Source organism: Chaetodon auriga, chromosome 12, assembly GCF_051107435.1.
Source record: "Chaetodon auriga isolate fChaAug3 chromosome 12, fChaAug3.hap1, whole genome shotgun sequence".
Classification (NCBI taxonomy): Eukaryota; Metazoa; Chordata; class Actinopteri; order Chaetodontiformes; family Chaetodontidae; genus Chaetodon; species Chaetodon auriga.
The window spans coordinates 7563355-7578463 of record NC_135085.1 but is presented as its reverse complement, the minus strand read 5'-3'; the positions used below and the strand labels follow the sequence as shown (position 1 = coordinate 7578463).

At 41.9% G+C, this 15109-nt stretch overlaps 2 protein-coding genes across 10 annotated transcripts; both read left to right on the top strand.

Moving 5' to 3' along the window:
* Positions 1-160: 160 nt before the first annotated feature.
* Positions 161-8909, top strand: hhatla (hedgehog acyltransferase like, a). Of its 9 annotated transcripts, none has more exons than XM_076744188.1 (13): positions 844-1039; positions 1961-2088; positions 3486-3553; positions 3684-3797; positions 4318-4338; positions 4548-4742; positions 5481-5690; positions 6179-6350; positions 6545-6689; positions 6801-6836; positions 6942-7143; positions 7259-7400; positions 7754-8909. In XM_076744188.1, the coding sequence occupies exons 2-13, from the start codon at positions 1983-1985 to the stop codon at positions 7894-7896; spliced, it is 1554 nt and encodes a 517-aa protein (XP_076600303.1). In that variant the 5' UTR covers positions 844-1039; positions 1961-1982; the 3' UTR covers positions 7897-8909. The 9 variants fall into 9 exon arrangements, with proteins under 9 accessions (XP_076600311.1, XP_076600304.1, XP_076600310.1 ...); XM_076744197.1 differs by having other exon boundaries at positions 870-1039; positions 1969-2088; XM_076744196.1 differs by lacking the exon at positions 4318-4338 and having other exon boundaries at positions 161-1039; positions 1969-2088; positions 3684-3811.
* Positions 8910-10903: 1994 nt separating this feature from the next.
* On the top strand, positions 10904-15022 carry LOC143329415 (kelch-like protein 40a). Its single transcript, XM_076745280.1, has 6 exons — positions 10904-12028; positions 12150-12310; positions 12832-12939; positions 13614-13799; positions 14024-14173; positions 14719-15022. Exons 1-6 carry the CDS (start codon positions 10904-10906, stop codon positions 14828-14830), a joined length of 1842 nt encoding a protein of 613 aa, XP_076601395.1. The 3' UTR covers positions 14831-15022.
* Positions 15023-15109: the final 87 nt, after the last annotated feature.

Genomic DNA, 15109 nt, shown 5'->3' with positions numbered 1-15109 from the left:
CACTTAACAATCCAGGCAAATAGTTGACGGTAATGTAAAGTCCCTTTGGTCTGTGGTCTGTCCCCGTGTGCGGTAAACAGACCGAGAGCACCACCTAGTGTCGAACTTAGGAAATGCTTCGAGGATACCCTGCATTCATAATGACAACATCCAGCACACTGTCTGCATTTGTTTTCAATGACATCAGCCGCAGTATCGCACTTTGAGGAGACTGGATGGTTTCTAGCCAACTGTCTTGGTTTATTTTCCGTATAAGTGTCTGAAGATAGAGAGTGACACCCCTTGGTATGAACCGTTTAGGCTGGTAAGATACCGTTTTCTCACAGAATTGCTTTTTGATTGAGGACTTAAAAACATGTCACTTTATAATAGGAAACATATGACTGAAAACTGAGAAATCGCCAAATTCCTCGAGACCTTATCATGTGGTTGCATATTGTAATACCACAAAGTAAAGAGAATATTCTATCTAAAAAACATAACACTTCATCATAAAAGAAACAACAACTTAGAAGTAACTGCTTCAGTCGCTACCGATTGGTGATGATGAGAAATTTGTAGCAGCGTTTGTAATTGCTCAGATTTCATTTAGTACATTGTGATATTTGCTAATCCATCACATTGTTTGACTGCAGACTCATCAGAGGTCTGGTCGTGTGTCACTTTAATGATGCATGCTGGAGATGCTGCTATTGATTGATGCGACTGCTTTCCTCCCCATTTTTAACCATTGTCCCTGAGTGTTTTTGCGCTCCAGTAAGGTATGATGGGCTCGGCGTGGACCACCCCTCACTGCGGTGCAGTAGTGAAAGATAAATATATCCCCCTCCTCCTCCTTTCGTTGAGTCCGCAACATCCTGACTGGCCGAGGCTGGTGATCGCAGGCAGCGGCAGCGGCAAGCCCCCCACAAGACGGATGAATTAGAAAACCTGCTGCAACCACCGCCACCCCCTTTTTTTTCCTTTTATTTATTTTACATACTGAAGAGTCGGGCTCTAAACACAGCTGCCCTCATCTTGAGTGTGAAGCGGATACAAGGTTAGTAAAAAACACATCTCTTTTGTTTGTACATAGGGCTGAATAGAAGACTAAGCAGAGAAATCAATGCAAAAGGCCTGTGTGTTAGTGAAGCAGTGAAACAGAAAACCTCAATCTGTATGCAGGACGCTTTGCTGGGCTCCTGCTTAGCCATGGTTACACTTTGGCATGGGGGGGGGGGGGGGGGGGCTTTTAATGCAACTCCTTTAACTTCAGCTCGAAGTGCGTGACACGAGTTTGTAGCACACACACACACACACACACACACACACACACACACAGACAGTCAGGTACAAGTGCGTTATTCTCCACTGAAAACTGCCTGTATCTGTTTTCTTAATTCGATGCACCATTCTTGGTCATTCCAGTCAGTGCTAAATATTCTGTGAAGTGAGTCCCCAGCGCCTCTCAGATCACATAGCACTGCAGCTGCCCTGCTGCACAGCAGACCAACTGCAAGGGCTATAATAGGAAGGAGAGGTAGGGTTGCGCAGCTGACGATGCTGATTCCGAGGAGCCAGAGCTCTTCAGTCCTATTTAAGTCACTGCCCTGTCGATCCTAAAGGCTTATTAGTAAAATGCCACCTCTTTAAAACACCTTGGTCTGTATCCGGCATGGAGAACATGTGCTGATCAGTGTTGGCACAGGGTATATTGCTTTAACCACCATAATGTGTCTCTCTATGTATGCATATCTTAGTAGAGGCATTAAGTTGTTGTTGTCAGATCTGACTTTAAGTGACATTTGAACATCACCCACAAAAAACACTGGTTCAATAGACCTTAATCCTCAAAGCATCAGCTGGTTTTTCCCAATCACCCATTGCTGGTTTCAAATGTGTGTGTTTTTTCTTCACACTCACACTGTTTGCCTTCAGACAGCTCTAATATTATGTGGCTGATTGCTTCTCAACCTGTTAGGCTTCCAGCGTGCAGATTCACCATGGGGATCAAGGCTGCCCTCCCCAGATATGAGCTGTATCTCTACACAGCTGTGCTTGGTGGGGCCTTGATATGGGCAGGCAGTTGGATATTTGAAGCTTCGAGCGGTGAGTGCACTTATCAAGAGATGTCCGAAGTACATACTGTCAGTGTAACTCAGAGAGGATCAATAACACAATGCTGGAGTTTATTGAAGTCCACTGAAATCCATTCTTATTTGTTGAAGTCGGAGCAAATGGATGCTTTTTCTGCTCCAGAGCAGCAACAACTTCATGAGTTAAAAAAAAACCCAAAACAAAACAGCCCAGTCAATGCTTACAGTCCAAAAACATCTCACTGAAACATCCCTTACCATCCAACAATAAGAATTTATCAACATCTACTTCAAAAAGCAACACATCCACCTGTAATACTGCTCTATTTAAAACTGCATAGAACAGAGTGCATTTAGCAGATTAGAAGAGACCCCCGTCCCATAAGGAATTCCGACATGTTCCTATTAATATGAAGGCAATTTAAAGATGCTACAATTAGCTTTGCAATTATTTTCCCGACGGAGATATTTCAGGCTAAGACTCAGTTACACTGAGCCACCCAATCCCAAACATTTGATCCTCAAACACTGCCAAACGTATGCATGTATTCAGACAGTAAACTGCTGAAACTGTCCTCTTCTCTCACTCATCTGAATGGACTCAGTGTCATCTGGTGAGTGGTACTGTCCGCTCTGCTCCAGTCTTGTCAGGCATCATTTTGTCCTGATTCTCCTTCTTTAGCACTTTCTTTCTGACTCTTCAAATGGTCATTTTTGGCAGCTCTATTTGTGGGCACTTATGCTGCTCAGGTCTGCATGCTACAGTAGCACTGTAATAGAAGCCTGGCTCTGTTCCCAGAAGTAAGAGGCTTTCCCTGAGTGACCCTCACATTTTGATATCCCTTTTCATGGCCATTAGTGTAATCAGGCAAAGCTGTAAGACCTACTGTGGGGACGCCTGCCAATCGCATTTGCTGCTGCGCACTGAATGTTTCTACATCACGGCCACGATTCGGACTGTTATCACACTTGTTATTTTCGTCATTTCTGTCTTTGAGTTTCGTTCAGGTTATGCCGTGAAATAATCTCCTCCAACCAGATTATGACTGTGTGAGTGTAGATGTCAGCCTCAAAAATAGAAAAGCTTTGCAATGAGTACATTATGTAATATCTGCTGTTTATCAAATGTACTGAATGTGCTCTCACACCTTAAATTCACTGTGAATAATCCAACAATTACAACAAAGCTGCTCAAATTTCTACTCCTACAGGGCCTTTTTCTCAGAATGTTTATTTTAGTTCACAAAGACCCAAGAAATAAAGCTGCCTACACACTCTGCAGCCTAGAAGCATTACCATATATTACCATAAATTAAGATTTATTACATTATTGATTAAACACTATTGCCAATGCACCTTTTCTGACATTTTGTTTGGTGAGCATACCTATATGTTTTCTTCTTTATTCAGAGAATGTAAACAGGAAGGCCTTCAAAGAAAGTGTGAAACCAGGATGGCATTACTTTGGCAGGAAAATGGTAAGTTGCTCATATGTAGTAAAATAATCCGGTTATATATTCCATTGTGCTCTATGATTGTATTTGCTGATGCAAGCTGTCAAAAGAGAGTGCTTATCATGCGTTATTAATACACCTTTCTTCCCCACAGGATGTTGCGGACTTTGAATGGATGATGTGGTTCTCTACATTCCGCAATCATATCCTTTTTGCTCTCACCGGTCACGTTATCTTTGCCAAGATATTCACCCTGCTGGCTCCAAAGGTGCGTGCATGTGTGTGAATGTCCGTGAGCCAGCACTGTAATCTAAAGGCTTGCTGGTATAATGGCATGTCTCTTACTGTGTGCTTATGTATCTATGTATTGTATATGTGCACATACGTGTGTGTGTTTGTGTGTGTATGTGTGTGTCTGTGTGTATGTGTTTGCACTTGTGAATGAAGACAAAGCTTTGCCCCATACGTGAATTTTACACATTAAATGCAAAGCCACACTGTGCTGATGTGAACAGTAAGGTTTTGGGCTGTACAAGTACATTCAATTCAATTCACTTCAATTCAACACAATGGTATTTTTTCCTATTTGACCGAGCAAAAGTAATTTGTCATACTGTGTATTTGTACCCCAAAGTCTAACACATTATTGACTTGATGCATGAGCTGTGTTCCGTTACACTGTCTTTTGAGAGTACCGGTGATTCTTTCCTGTGAATATATTGACATATTTAAAACAGTTCAATATGTTTTAAACATGTTTTCTGTCTTGTTTCATGCTTGCAATGAAGATTGGTATAGATGGATGTAAGGTAACATTAATAAACTTGTGAATTTTCTAACATTTGCCATGTGTTTCATTTAACCCCCCCATTTCATCTTTCCATCCTAAAGTATATCCATCATTGTCGATACATCCCTGTCTTTTTTACTAACACCTCATGTGTGATCCATTAAAGTATGAATATTATAAAAACCGTGTTATCACATCACCCTGACGCTGGCTCCTCTTTACCCACAGCACAGATCCTTGATCTTTGGTGTGTATGGTGGTTTGGCAGTCCTGGTCACAATGGGCTGGACCTTCACGGCTCTGGTTCTGTCTCACTGCATCATTCTGTACAGTGTGGCCCTGGTCAAGAGCAAGTGGATGTGCTTTGCGGCTGGCCTGACCACACTGGCCTCCATCAAGCTGGAGCCCTATAACTCCTGGCAGGTGAGTGGGTGGTTCTTTGGTGCATAAGCACTTAATGCTCCACTGCCTGATATCGGATGGGCTGTGGGAAGTTGAAGAGGATGTCTGTCTAATGGTCTTGAGATCTTTACAGACCAGGAGAAGGAGCTTAAAATCCATTTGTAATGAAGAGGTAGCCAGTGGAACTGAAGTGATGTCATTTAATTTTCTGTATTTTCAATGAGCTGAAGGCTACAGGAACATTGGTGAAAAGGACAATGCAATAAGGTGGAAAGGGCTGTGCAGTAAGGTTAAACAGCACATCCATCAGTACTTTCAGATAAAATCTAAATTGTAAAAATATGGAGGTCCTTATATAACCATTAACTTGTGGTCAACAAATGCATTAAAAGAGCATGGCAATGTTACGAAAACACTTTGATGGTTGTCATGAGGGTAAATGTATGTGTGCAGTATGCATAATATACAAACCGCAGAAAAAATAATACAGTCCCAATATTATGAAATATATGTAAGAGATAAAATATGATAGTATATTATTATTATATTGTGATTTAAGTAGTCTAATTTAATGTAAAGTAGTATTAGACACGTTCCTATTTCTACTACTCTACTACTGTAATAATAACAATAGTATGTACTCAGGGGTATTGTTCTAAAATGCCTGTTTCAATGTGCAATAATGAAACCAAATAATGGGTAGTCCATATGAAAAATGACGCTGTTTGAGGCTCAGACTTACTCTGACTCCTCCTTCAGGAATCCTTGGTGACTGGCTCTTTTGACCTGCAAGACATCCTGTTCTATGGAGGCTGCGGCTTCAGCATCATTCGCTGCATGAGCTTTGCTTTAGAGAACTGTGAGAAGAAGGATGGCAACTACACATTCTCTGACCTGCTGAAATACAACTTCTACCTCCCCTTCTTCTTCTTTGGACCCATCATGACTTTCGACAGGTATCATGTCCAGGTGAGGATTTAAGATTCAGCTGAAAGTGGTAGCTGGACCGTGGAGGAAAAGTGAGTGGAAGCGGAAAGTGAGCAGCCATCTGAAATGTGACAGCAGTTATTAAGCCATCACTCATGCACATTGTACTCGAAGACTCCTCCAGGCTTGTGTAACACCCACACATATTGAAATGTGTTTATATAACTCACGGGTAGAGACAGGAAGCAGAGATTTTAGGCCTATGAATACGACAATGGATTGAGTTATATACTCAGATACTAATGCTGTATTTTAGTCTACTGTATGTGTAATTTTTAATGTAATCATTTTTAGGTCTGACCTGGTTAAACATCTAAGTGCCACTACTACTGTTTAAGCTTAAGAATAACCTTTGAATGTGTCAATTACTGTACATATCTCTCCAACTAATGTATACAATCTGCTGGGATGGTCTTATAATTTTACAAAACAATGATGGCTTGTTCACAAAACTGTTTTTAATTCCACAGGCGAACAGCAGCCAACTGACTCGCAAAGAAAGAGAGATGTGGAACATCACCACCAAGGCCTTGTTGCATCTGGGAATCATTCTGGTGGTGGACGTTTTCTTCCACTACCTCTACATCTTGACAATCCCCAGTGACATGAAGCTGGTCACCAAGCTCTCTGACTGGTGTCTGGGTGAGTTAGATACATGTTTCCAAACTGTTTTCATGTGAATCAGCTCATGTCCAATCCAACTCACTATCCAAAGGCACTGTGCGCTTCATCAAGCATGAAAATCTACCACCTCAGTAGAAGTTCATATATTAATGTCAGTGTGCTGTCAGTGTGCCTGTAGGAAACTTGCTCTGTTTCCATGTTTGCCTTTGCAGCTGGTCTGGCTTACTCCAACCTTGTGTATGACTGGGTCAAATCAGCCATGATGTTTGGTGTCATCAACACTGTGTCTACACTGGACCACCTGGACCCTCCTCAGCCTCCCAAATGTATCACCATGCTCTACGTCTTTGCTGAGACGTACGTTTGACTTGCTCCAGTTGTGTGATCATTGCGCAGTGTCTTTGTTGATCATTGCTGAACCGTGAAATTGTGTAAGCATGTTAACATCGAAAATTTGTCTTTTTTTAGGCACTTTGACAGGGGCATCAATGACTGGCTGTGCAAGTGAGTGTCTGAGTTTAAAATGATGGGTTAACATGTCAGAACTTTCAGTATAGAGAAGATGATTTTCATTCTTCATCAAGATGAAACTGAGTTGTAATTCTGCAGGTATGTTTACGACTATATTGGTGGGGATCACGATAAAATCTTCAAGGAGCTCCTGGCAACCATCTGCACCTTTGCTATCACCACCTTGTGGCTGGGCCCATGTGAGCTGGTTTATATCTGGTCCTTTTTCAACTGCTTTGGCCTCAACTTTGAGCTGTGGGTAGCCAAGTTCTTCTCCATTCCACCATTTTCCACCATAGAGGTGAGAAACAAAATCTTTCTTTTTCAACTCTTTTAGCACAAAATCAATATAGGAAGTATGCTATGTGTCATTTTTGTGCCATTTCTCTTAATGTACCTGTGTCTACTGTATCTAGGGTGCAATGGGTGAGGCCATGTCACGCAGGATCCGGGGTGTGTTCAATGCTGCCAACTTCTGGGCCATTGTCCTCTACAACGTTCTCTCTCTGAACAGTTTGGAGTTTGCCAAACTGGTGGGAAGACGACTGATTTTCAAAGGTGGGGAATAACAAGGGTATCTTATGTAAAAGTGAACCTTAAGGCTTTTCTGCCAGCTCTATTCAAAGTGAAAACAACACAGACAGACATCAAAAGCAACAGAATCTCAAGAGGCGCCATCCTCCAAATAGCACATTACTTAACATCGCCTTTGTTGCTTTCTTTCATATCAAATAAAAGAAGCTTAACAACAGAGAAGATTGGAGGTTGTTCTTCAGATCTCCAGTTAAACATCTACGCAGGGCACAGCACAATGACAGCTGCATTCCTCTTAAGTCATTTCTCTTCTTATCTCTTTTCCTTTCCCCCTCTTCATTCCCTCCTTCCTTCTCTCTCCTTGTTTTTTCTTCCAGGGTTTCCTCTGTCCACCCTCTCAGTGTTACTCGTGACCTACTGTGGCGTGCAGCTGGTGAAAGAGAGGGAGAGACAACAAGCCCTGCTGGACGATCCGGAGCCAGTGAAGCCAGCGGATGGCGGCAAAGAAAAACCAGAATAAACGGACAGAAGTGACTTTCACAGACTTCATGGTCAACAGCTCCTTCACATTGTTCCATCCTCGGCCTTGCGAACTGCACCGAACCAGACTGTAACAGCCAGTCAGCACCTACTGTATATTGCTCACAAGCCTGTCTTCTTGCTTGTGTTTGTCAGAAGCGAGGCAATGTTTTGAACTGTGAAATATCCTCAAGTGCACTTGCTGTAGATAATCGCCACGTCCTTTGACACAAACCCACTGATGGTGCATTTTGTATTTCTATAAAAGATTGTTCAACAAAAGAAAGGCCTGCCAAATATTTTATGATGCTATACCTGATAGTATATATAAGGACATGAAGTATTGTAAAGGAACAGCTACTTTGCTCTGTGGGGTTGTCTTCTGTGTGCACTTTTGATTTTACTCAGATTTAATAATTCTGCCTTTTTTTCATCTTTTTTTTTTGTAAGTCATCATCATTATGATTATTTTCATTCAGATAGGGTCACAATTTTGCCTTGGACGCCTTATCATCACCATGTTTAACCATACTGAAAGGATTAAAAACTTGAAATCAGGGTGTAATGTAATGTAATGTACAGAGTGCAATGAGGACAATAATCAAAGGGTGCTGTGGGAGTCCTCCACATAGCTTGCAGCTGCTATTTTAATGTTTATTGAGAATGTATTACATCTCTGAAATTGAATGTAGTTCCAGAGAACGACAGCTTTACTCCACCCCTATATCGCCAATAGGAGATTGGTGTAGGTGTGATGTTTGGGCCTATCTTCCCTCCACCATCTCTCACATGATCCAGGCCCTCAGTTCACTATGATAGGCAACAGGCCCAGCAGGGAATATGGGTCAGTCTTATCCTGCCTGTCACTGCAACCTGCTGTGTGTCTCCCGTTAGCAGGCACTGAGAGTTTATGCAGATTGTCATGCTCTTTCTCACCATTGGGTTTTTATTCAGAGGTGTTCATTTCAAATGTTTGACTTGAAATAAAGTTTTGTTCCATCAAGAAATGACACAAGTAATGACTTTGAGTTTGTTTTGTTGCAACATGGAGAGGAGTTCAAACGAATGTATTGTTGTTTGCTTGGATGGTGGAGCAAGGTCTGCGTTAAAACATTTAAATCATTTAACTCTGTTTGAATGGATGGAAACACCTTGATGAGTTAAATGTGGCTGTATTGGATTTTCTTTGTATGATAGTGAGACATTGCCTTCTATCACCACAAGATGGCCTAGTTTGACCAAAGCTGATCAGTGATCAGTGTAATTTACACATGCATGACTACATTATGAATGATGAAAACAAACTCATGGTTCGCCTATGCAGGTGTTTTCACTTAGTTTGCCCAATAAGATCTTTTACCAGGATTGTGTGTGTGTGTGTGTGTGTGTGTGTGTGTGTGTGTGTGTGTGTGTGTCTATGTTGTCTCAACTTGAGTGAGTGATATCTCCTTCATTCCTTGCCCCACCGCAGTAGTGTAGGACAACACTACACTTCTTTCACATGAGACATCATAGTAGGAAAAGCACAGAGGTGTAAATAATAAAATCAATAATGGCTGAGCTCCATTTAGCTGCTTCAGTGTCAGAGTCCTGGTATAGTCCATGTTGGCTCACTGTCACACTGCATGACTTAATGAGACACTTGAATAGAACAGAGTCATTGTTAATGTTATGAGTGACACCTGTGCTTTTCCGACTATGAGTCAAAGTCGAGATGATTCTGATCATGAGATCATTTAATGATCTTCATTCATTTCATATGGTATCACAAACTTTTTTATTAACCACGAACCTCAGAACAGCCTTTACATTGAGTTTGGCCACAGGTGACATATCTCCCCAGCTGATACCAATCTTGTTGTTCTGTTACCCCTCTAGAGTTGGCCTTTATTTCAATCATTTTCATTCAACAGGTGCCAGTGCTGTTTATCACTGTGAATGTATCTCTGCATGGACTAACATTGGATTGGATAGGAAAGTGGTGACACATATTACACATATATAATGTGTGTACTATATTGTATTTTCATGAACTGCTAATGTAATGAATGATGAGAACCATCTGACTCGTTATCTGAAAGATAATTAATTCCATTATGAACCATTTTGTATGGACCTGGTGTTTCAATCATATTTAAATAATTATACAATTAATGTAATATGTTTTAACTGGCATTTTCGTACATTTTTATGTTTTTTATAAATGTAAGATGGACCCTCTGGTGATTTGAATGGAAGGAACAATAAGAGGATTTAGAGTATTTCACCTGTTCATATAACAGCTAGCAGCACCTGTGTCAAATGATGTAGTTCAGTGAAACATGCTGTGTTTGTAATCTGAGGAAGATTCCTAGAGACGCTGTGAATAAACAGTACATTTAAGTGTTGTACCCGTGCTTGGTGGATGTTTTCTAAAACATGAGTTTGTGCTCATTTCTGGTGTCAGGGGAGGTTTTTTATGTAACATACTGGTGTTCCAGGAACCAGTGTTGCCTGTATACAGTACATACAGTCCTGCCCTGTACCTCCACTGATACATGCATAAATTAGAATATGGCTCAGTGACATTGTAGCCAGTGTATTCACCCTCACAAGTCAATATTGGATTACAAAGACAAAAACAAGCATGGAAAAGGTGAGTTTAAAGATCAAAGTAATAAGAGCCCATCTGGCTGCCTGGTGAGTTGTTCTGCTGGATTTAACATGCTGCCACCCCCTGAGCTTAGTCATTCAGCTGTTTTTTGGGGGTCTGTGTGGTACAGCAGGGGATAGGTCCTCTTCCCTGTCCACCAAAATGGATTCTTCAGCTTTGTGAGGGTCCTGACTATAAATACCTCTGACTTACAGAGTGACTGACTGCCACGGACAGCTGCAACAACCAGCCAACCAACCAGCTGAGACTATCCACAGCAATCTGAGCAGCCCCCTGAGTGCTGACAGTCCTGCTCTGTTGTGGGGAGTAAGCAGGGTACCCACGCAACCCAACCAGAACAAGGAGACCGAACAAAATGGCTGCCCTGACTATAGACCCGGTGGAGCAGCCTCGGATGTACCAACAGACTCTGCTTCAGGATGGGCTGTGTGACCTCTTGGAGACTGAAAAGTTTGTGGATTGTGTCCTCAAAATTCAGGACAAGGAGTTTCCCTGCCACCGCTTGGTCTTGGCAGCCAGCAGCCCCTTTTTCAAAGCCATGTTCCTGTCTGACCTGGAAGAAAGCAAGAAGCGTGAGATCGTCCTCAAAGATGTGGAGCCAGGTGTTATGGGTATGATCCTGCGCTATCTATACACATCTGACATTAGTCTGACGGAGCAGAACGTCCAGGATATCTTCATGGTTGCTAACATGTACCAGATCCCCTCCATCTTCTCTGTATGTGTGTCTTACCTCCAAGAGAGGATGGTGCTGGGAAACTGCTTGGCAATCTTTAGGCTAGGACTGCTGCTGGATTGTCCCAGGCTTGCTCTCACTGCTAGAGAGTTCATCTGTGAACGCTACCAGGTTGTTATCAGGGACCCAGACTTCCTGCAGCTGGGCCCAAGTGAGCTGGCCATCATCATAACCTCAGATGCCCTCAATGTTGAGCGGGAGGAGCTGGTGTTTGAGTCCCTGATGGACTGGGTGAAACATGACGAGACAAACCGCCTTAAGGACCTACCAGAGCTGTTGCACTGTGTCCGTTTCAGGCTCATACCTTTGGATTACTTCAAAGAGAAAGTAGAGCGGCACAATTACCTCCGGTTCAGCCAGGAGATCAAGAAGGACCTGGAACTCGTCAAGGATGCTCACAAAGGGCGTCTCCCAAAGCCCAGGAAGCCCAGCAGTGATGGGGCAAAGGGGGGTGAAGGAGATGAGGAGGAGGATGATGATGAAGAGGAAGGGTGCCTGCCGGGCATACTCAACAATAACCCACGCTTTGGGATGTTTGAGATGGAACTAATACTCATGATCAGTGACACAGGGACTGTGGCCTATGACCCGATAGCAAATGAATGCTTTGTGGTCTCAGAATCTACAGAAATTCCCAAGAACCACTGCAGCCTGGCGACCAGTCAGAACCAGGTGTTTGTTGTCGGAGGAATTCTCTACAATGAGGAGGACAAAGATGAACCATTCACCTCGTACTTCCTACAGGTGGTGTATGAAGACTATGAAAAAGAGTCACTTTTTGCTTGACTTCTCTTCCTGTGAAACACAAAGAATGCTTTAAAGCTGCATTTACACTCTGCTGAATTCTTGTTGTTTCCATCCTCAGTTTGATCCAGTGAGTTCAGAATGGCTAGGGATGCCCTCACAACCCAACCCTCGTTGTCTGTTTGGCCTCACTGAAGCTGAAAACTCCATCTTCGTTGTTGGGGGAAAGGAACTGAAGGAAGGGGAGCACGCCCTGGACTCAGTCATGATCTATGACAGACAGTAAGTGTGGATGCTAAATTTGATATGAAACTTAATTAATGTCAATTTTCTGTCCGTTGGTAATCTGTCTCAGTGAAAACACTCAGTTATTGCAAGGGAGGACTTTTCTGGAAATATATATGTTGTTCATTAATCAAACCTACTTTCAATACAATGAAGTAAAACCATCCTTCTCACAGTCACATTAAAGTCATTACATATATTTCCATAGATTCAAGTGACCTCAAACCCCACAGGGCAGAAGTATTTCATCATTGTCCTGTCATAACCATATCTTTATGAAACAGCCCCGTTTTCAGCTCTGCGACAAGGCATTTTTCATTTTTTGGCTTATCTGAAAAATTCAGAATCCTCACATTTGGACATACACGTTTTTTCTGTAGACAACAGCATGGCTTCTTGAATTCATGAGCATTCCCATTGTTTCTTTTATGAGAATTATTGGTGCACGAGTCTGCAGATTCACCTTTGCTATCTATAGGGTCAGTTCATGATGATACATCCTCTTTTTGTGCACACAGGTCTTTCAAATGGGGAGAGTCTGACCCTCTGCCTTATGAAGTCTATGGCCATGGAACCGTATCACACAAAGGCCTTGTGTATGTCATCGGAGGAAAGTCTGAAAGCAAGTAAGTGGCACTCCAAATGGTCTATAACCTGTGTGATACTTTACCATTCGATTACATCTCAAAATTCTATTTCCACAGTGTGGGTCTATTATTTGACTTTACTCCACCAGTACCTATCACAGTGTAAAATATGCAGTTTATGATCATTATATTATCAACCGAAACCTGAAAGTATCATGATTTATCCTTATTTTTTCTATTACTCATTTTGTAACCGCATGAATTATTTTGGATATCACAGAGAATTTGACATTTAAGGACTATACCAAACAGTATTTAAAGGGGTACTCCAGCAGTTTGCTATTGCTGTTCTGTATAGTTGGGGGACTCATATGATACAGATTTAAAAAAACAATGGTTAAATATTTAAACAGCAGAGGCAGACATATCCTAACTTTTACTCTCTGGTATGAGTCAAGCTCCAAAAACACTGGATCTGGCAACACTTCCCAGAATGCAACTCAAAAGCATCTTTCAGTAGACCCTCCCTGCCTCCTAAACGCTCCCTTCTTTTAAACTCCACTCCTCCAGTTTGTAATGCTTTCTGGTAAAAGATTTCAAGTGTCAAGTCCAAACCAATCTTTCTGGCATCATTATACAACCTCAAACTTTATACAACTGTGTTTACAGGATGAGTCCTTGTGATGAGTAAACTGCACTTGTGTTTTATGCAGGAAATGCATGAGAAGAGTCTGTGTCTACAATCCCACTAAGTTTGAGTGGAAGGACCTGGCTCCTCTGAAGACGGCCCGTTCACTATTTGGTATCACCGTCCACAAAGACCAGATATTCGTGGTGACGGGGGTCACAGACAAAGGCCTCACCAGCTCTGTGGAGGTCTATGACATTGCCACCAACAAGTGAGACAACAATTTTTTTAGATATGGGCCACTTTATCTCATTGTTATGAGGTGAAGCATCTGTCCACAGTAGTCAAATGACTCATTGAGCGTGAAGAGCAGATCATTAGGTCATAAAATAGCACTCATTGTGCTGCTGTGGGTATTATACTGTCACATAGCATCTTATTTAACACCGTCATCACTTCACTGTGTGTGTGGGTTATTGCCCTGTTTTGCTCCAGGTGGTCCGAGTTCACAGAGTTCCCACAGGAGCGAAGCTCTCTCAGTCTGCTGTCAATGGGAGGTTTCCTGTACGCTGTTGGTGGCTTTGCCATGATGCCCAGTGAAACCAGTGAGGAGCCTGTCCCAACAGAGATGACAGATATCTGGAGGTGAGAGCCCTGTGCCATGGAGCGCCATAGAGGAACTTCCTTTCATTCTCACTCATGCACCAAATCTGTATCAAACCACAGCTGAAAATAGACCCCCCAAATGCACTATTACATTAACTACAGTGCCCATCTGTTTTAGTAAATCAAAAAAACCCAAAATTTTTTATGACTCGTTCTTTAAGTTTTACATCTTTAGTGGGAACAAATGGGGACTGGACTGGACTGAGAGCCACAGATTATCTGAATTATTGTCAAGTATGGGGTGATGGACTAATGCATTGATGGTTTTGGTATTTTCATGACATTTGTTGACAATTATAAAAATATAGAATAACACTAGACTTAACATATGTTATAATAATGTCTACATTCAATTTCCTGTACTTTTCCCAATACAGTTATTATGGAACAACACCAAAAAGGCCTTTCATGTCCAATCATTCTCTGTAAATGAAAGTCATTGAGATTGCATTTGTTATTGTTATGGATTCTATCTTACAATGCTATAACGGCACCAAACACTAATACATTTCTGTTTCTTACAGATATGATGAGTCAGAGAAGTGCTGGAATGGGATTTTGCGAGAGATTAGCTACGCGGAGGGATCCACTATTCTTAAAGTGCGTCTCAACACTCTGCGTCTCACCAAGTTATAACTGACCTGTCAGTGCCAAGAGGTCAATGATGTAACATTAGCAGTAAACAAGTGTACTCCTTATGAACATCGGCCCAAAATTGGTTTAGAGTACAGATATGAGTTTGGTCTCTGAAGATGATAAAGTTTTATGAAGTCAAATTGTTTTATCTAATGTTTTACAGCAGGGGGAGGCAGATGCACACTAAATCTAAGTGAAGGTTGAGGCGAACAACATGAGTCAAATGTATTTTATAAAAAGCTGAAGTGTTGATTTGTACATCTGTTTTTTGTTACATTA

Coding starts and splice junctions, on each gene's coding strand:
- hhatla (XM_076744188.1), top strand. CDS start 1,983: ATGGGGATCAAGGCTGCCCTCCCCAGATATGAGCTGTATCTCTACACA. Junction 3,798..4,317: donor TCACCCTGCTGGCTCCAAAG/GTGCGTGCATGT, acceptor CTTGCAATGAAG/ATTGGTATAGATGGATGTAA. Junction 4,339..4,547: donor TTGGTATAGATGGATGTAAG/GTAACATTAATA, acceptor CTTTACCCACAG/CACAGATCCTTGATCTTTGG.
- LOC143329415 (XM_076745280.1), top strand. CDS start 10,904: ATGGCTGCCCTGACTATAGACCCGGTGGAGCAGCCTCGGATGTACCAA. Junction 12,029..12,149: donor TCACCTCGTACTTCCTACAG/GTGGTGTATGAA, acceptor TTCCATCCTCAG/TTTGATCCAGTGAGTTCAGA. Junction 13,800..14,023: donor TATGACATTGCCACCAACAA/GTGAGACAACAA, acceptor GTTTTGCTCCAG/GTGGTCCGAGTTCACAGAGT.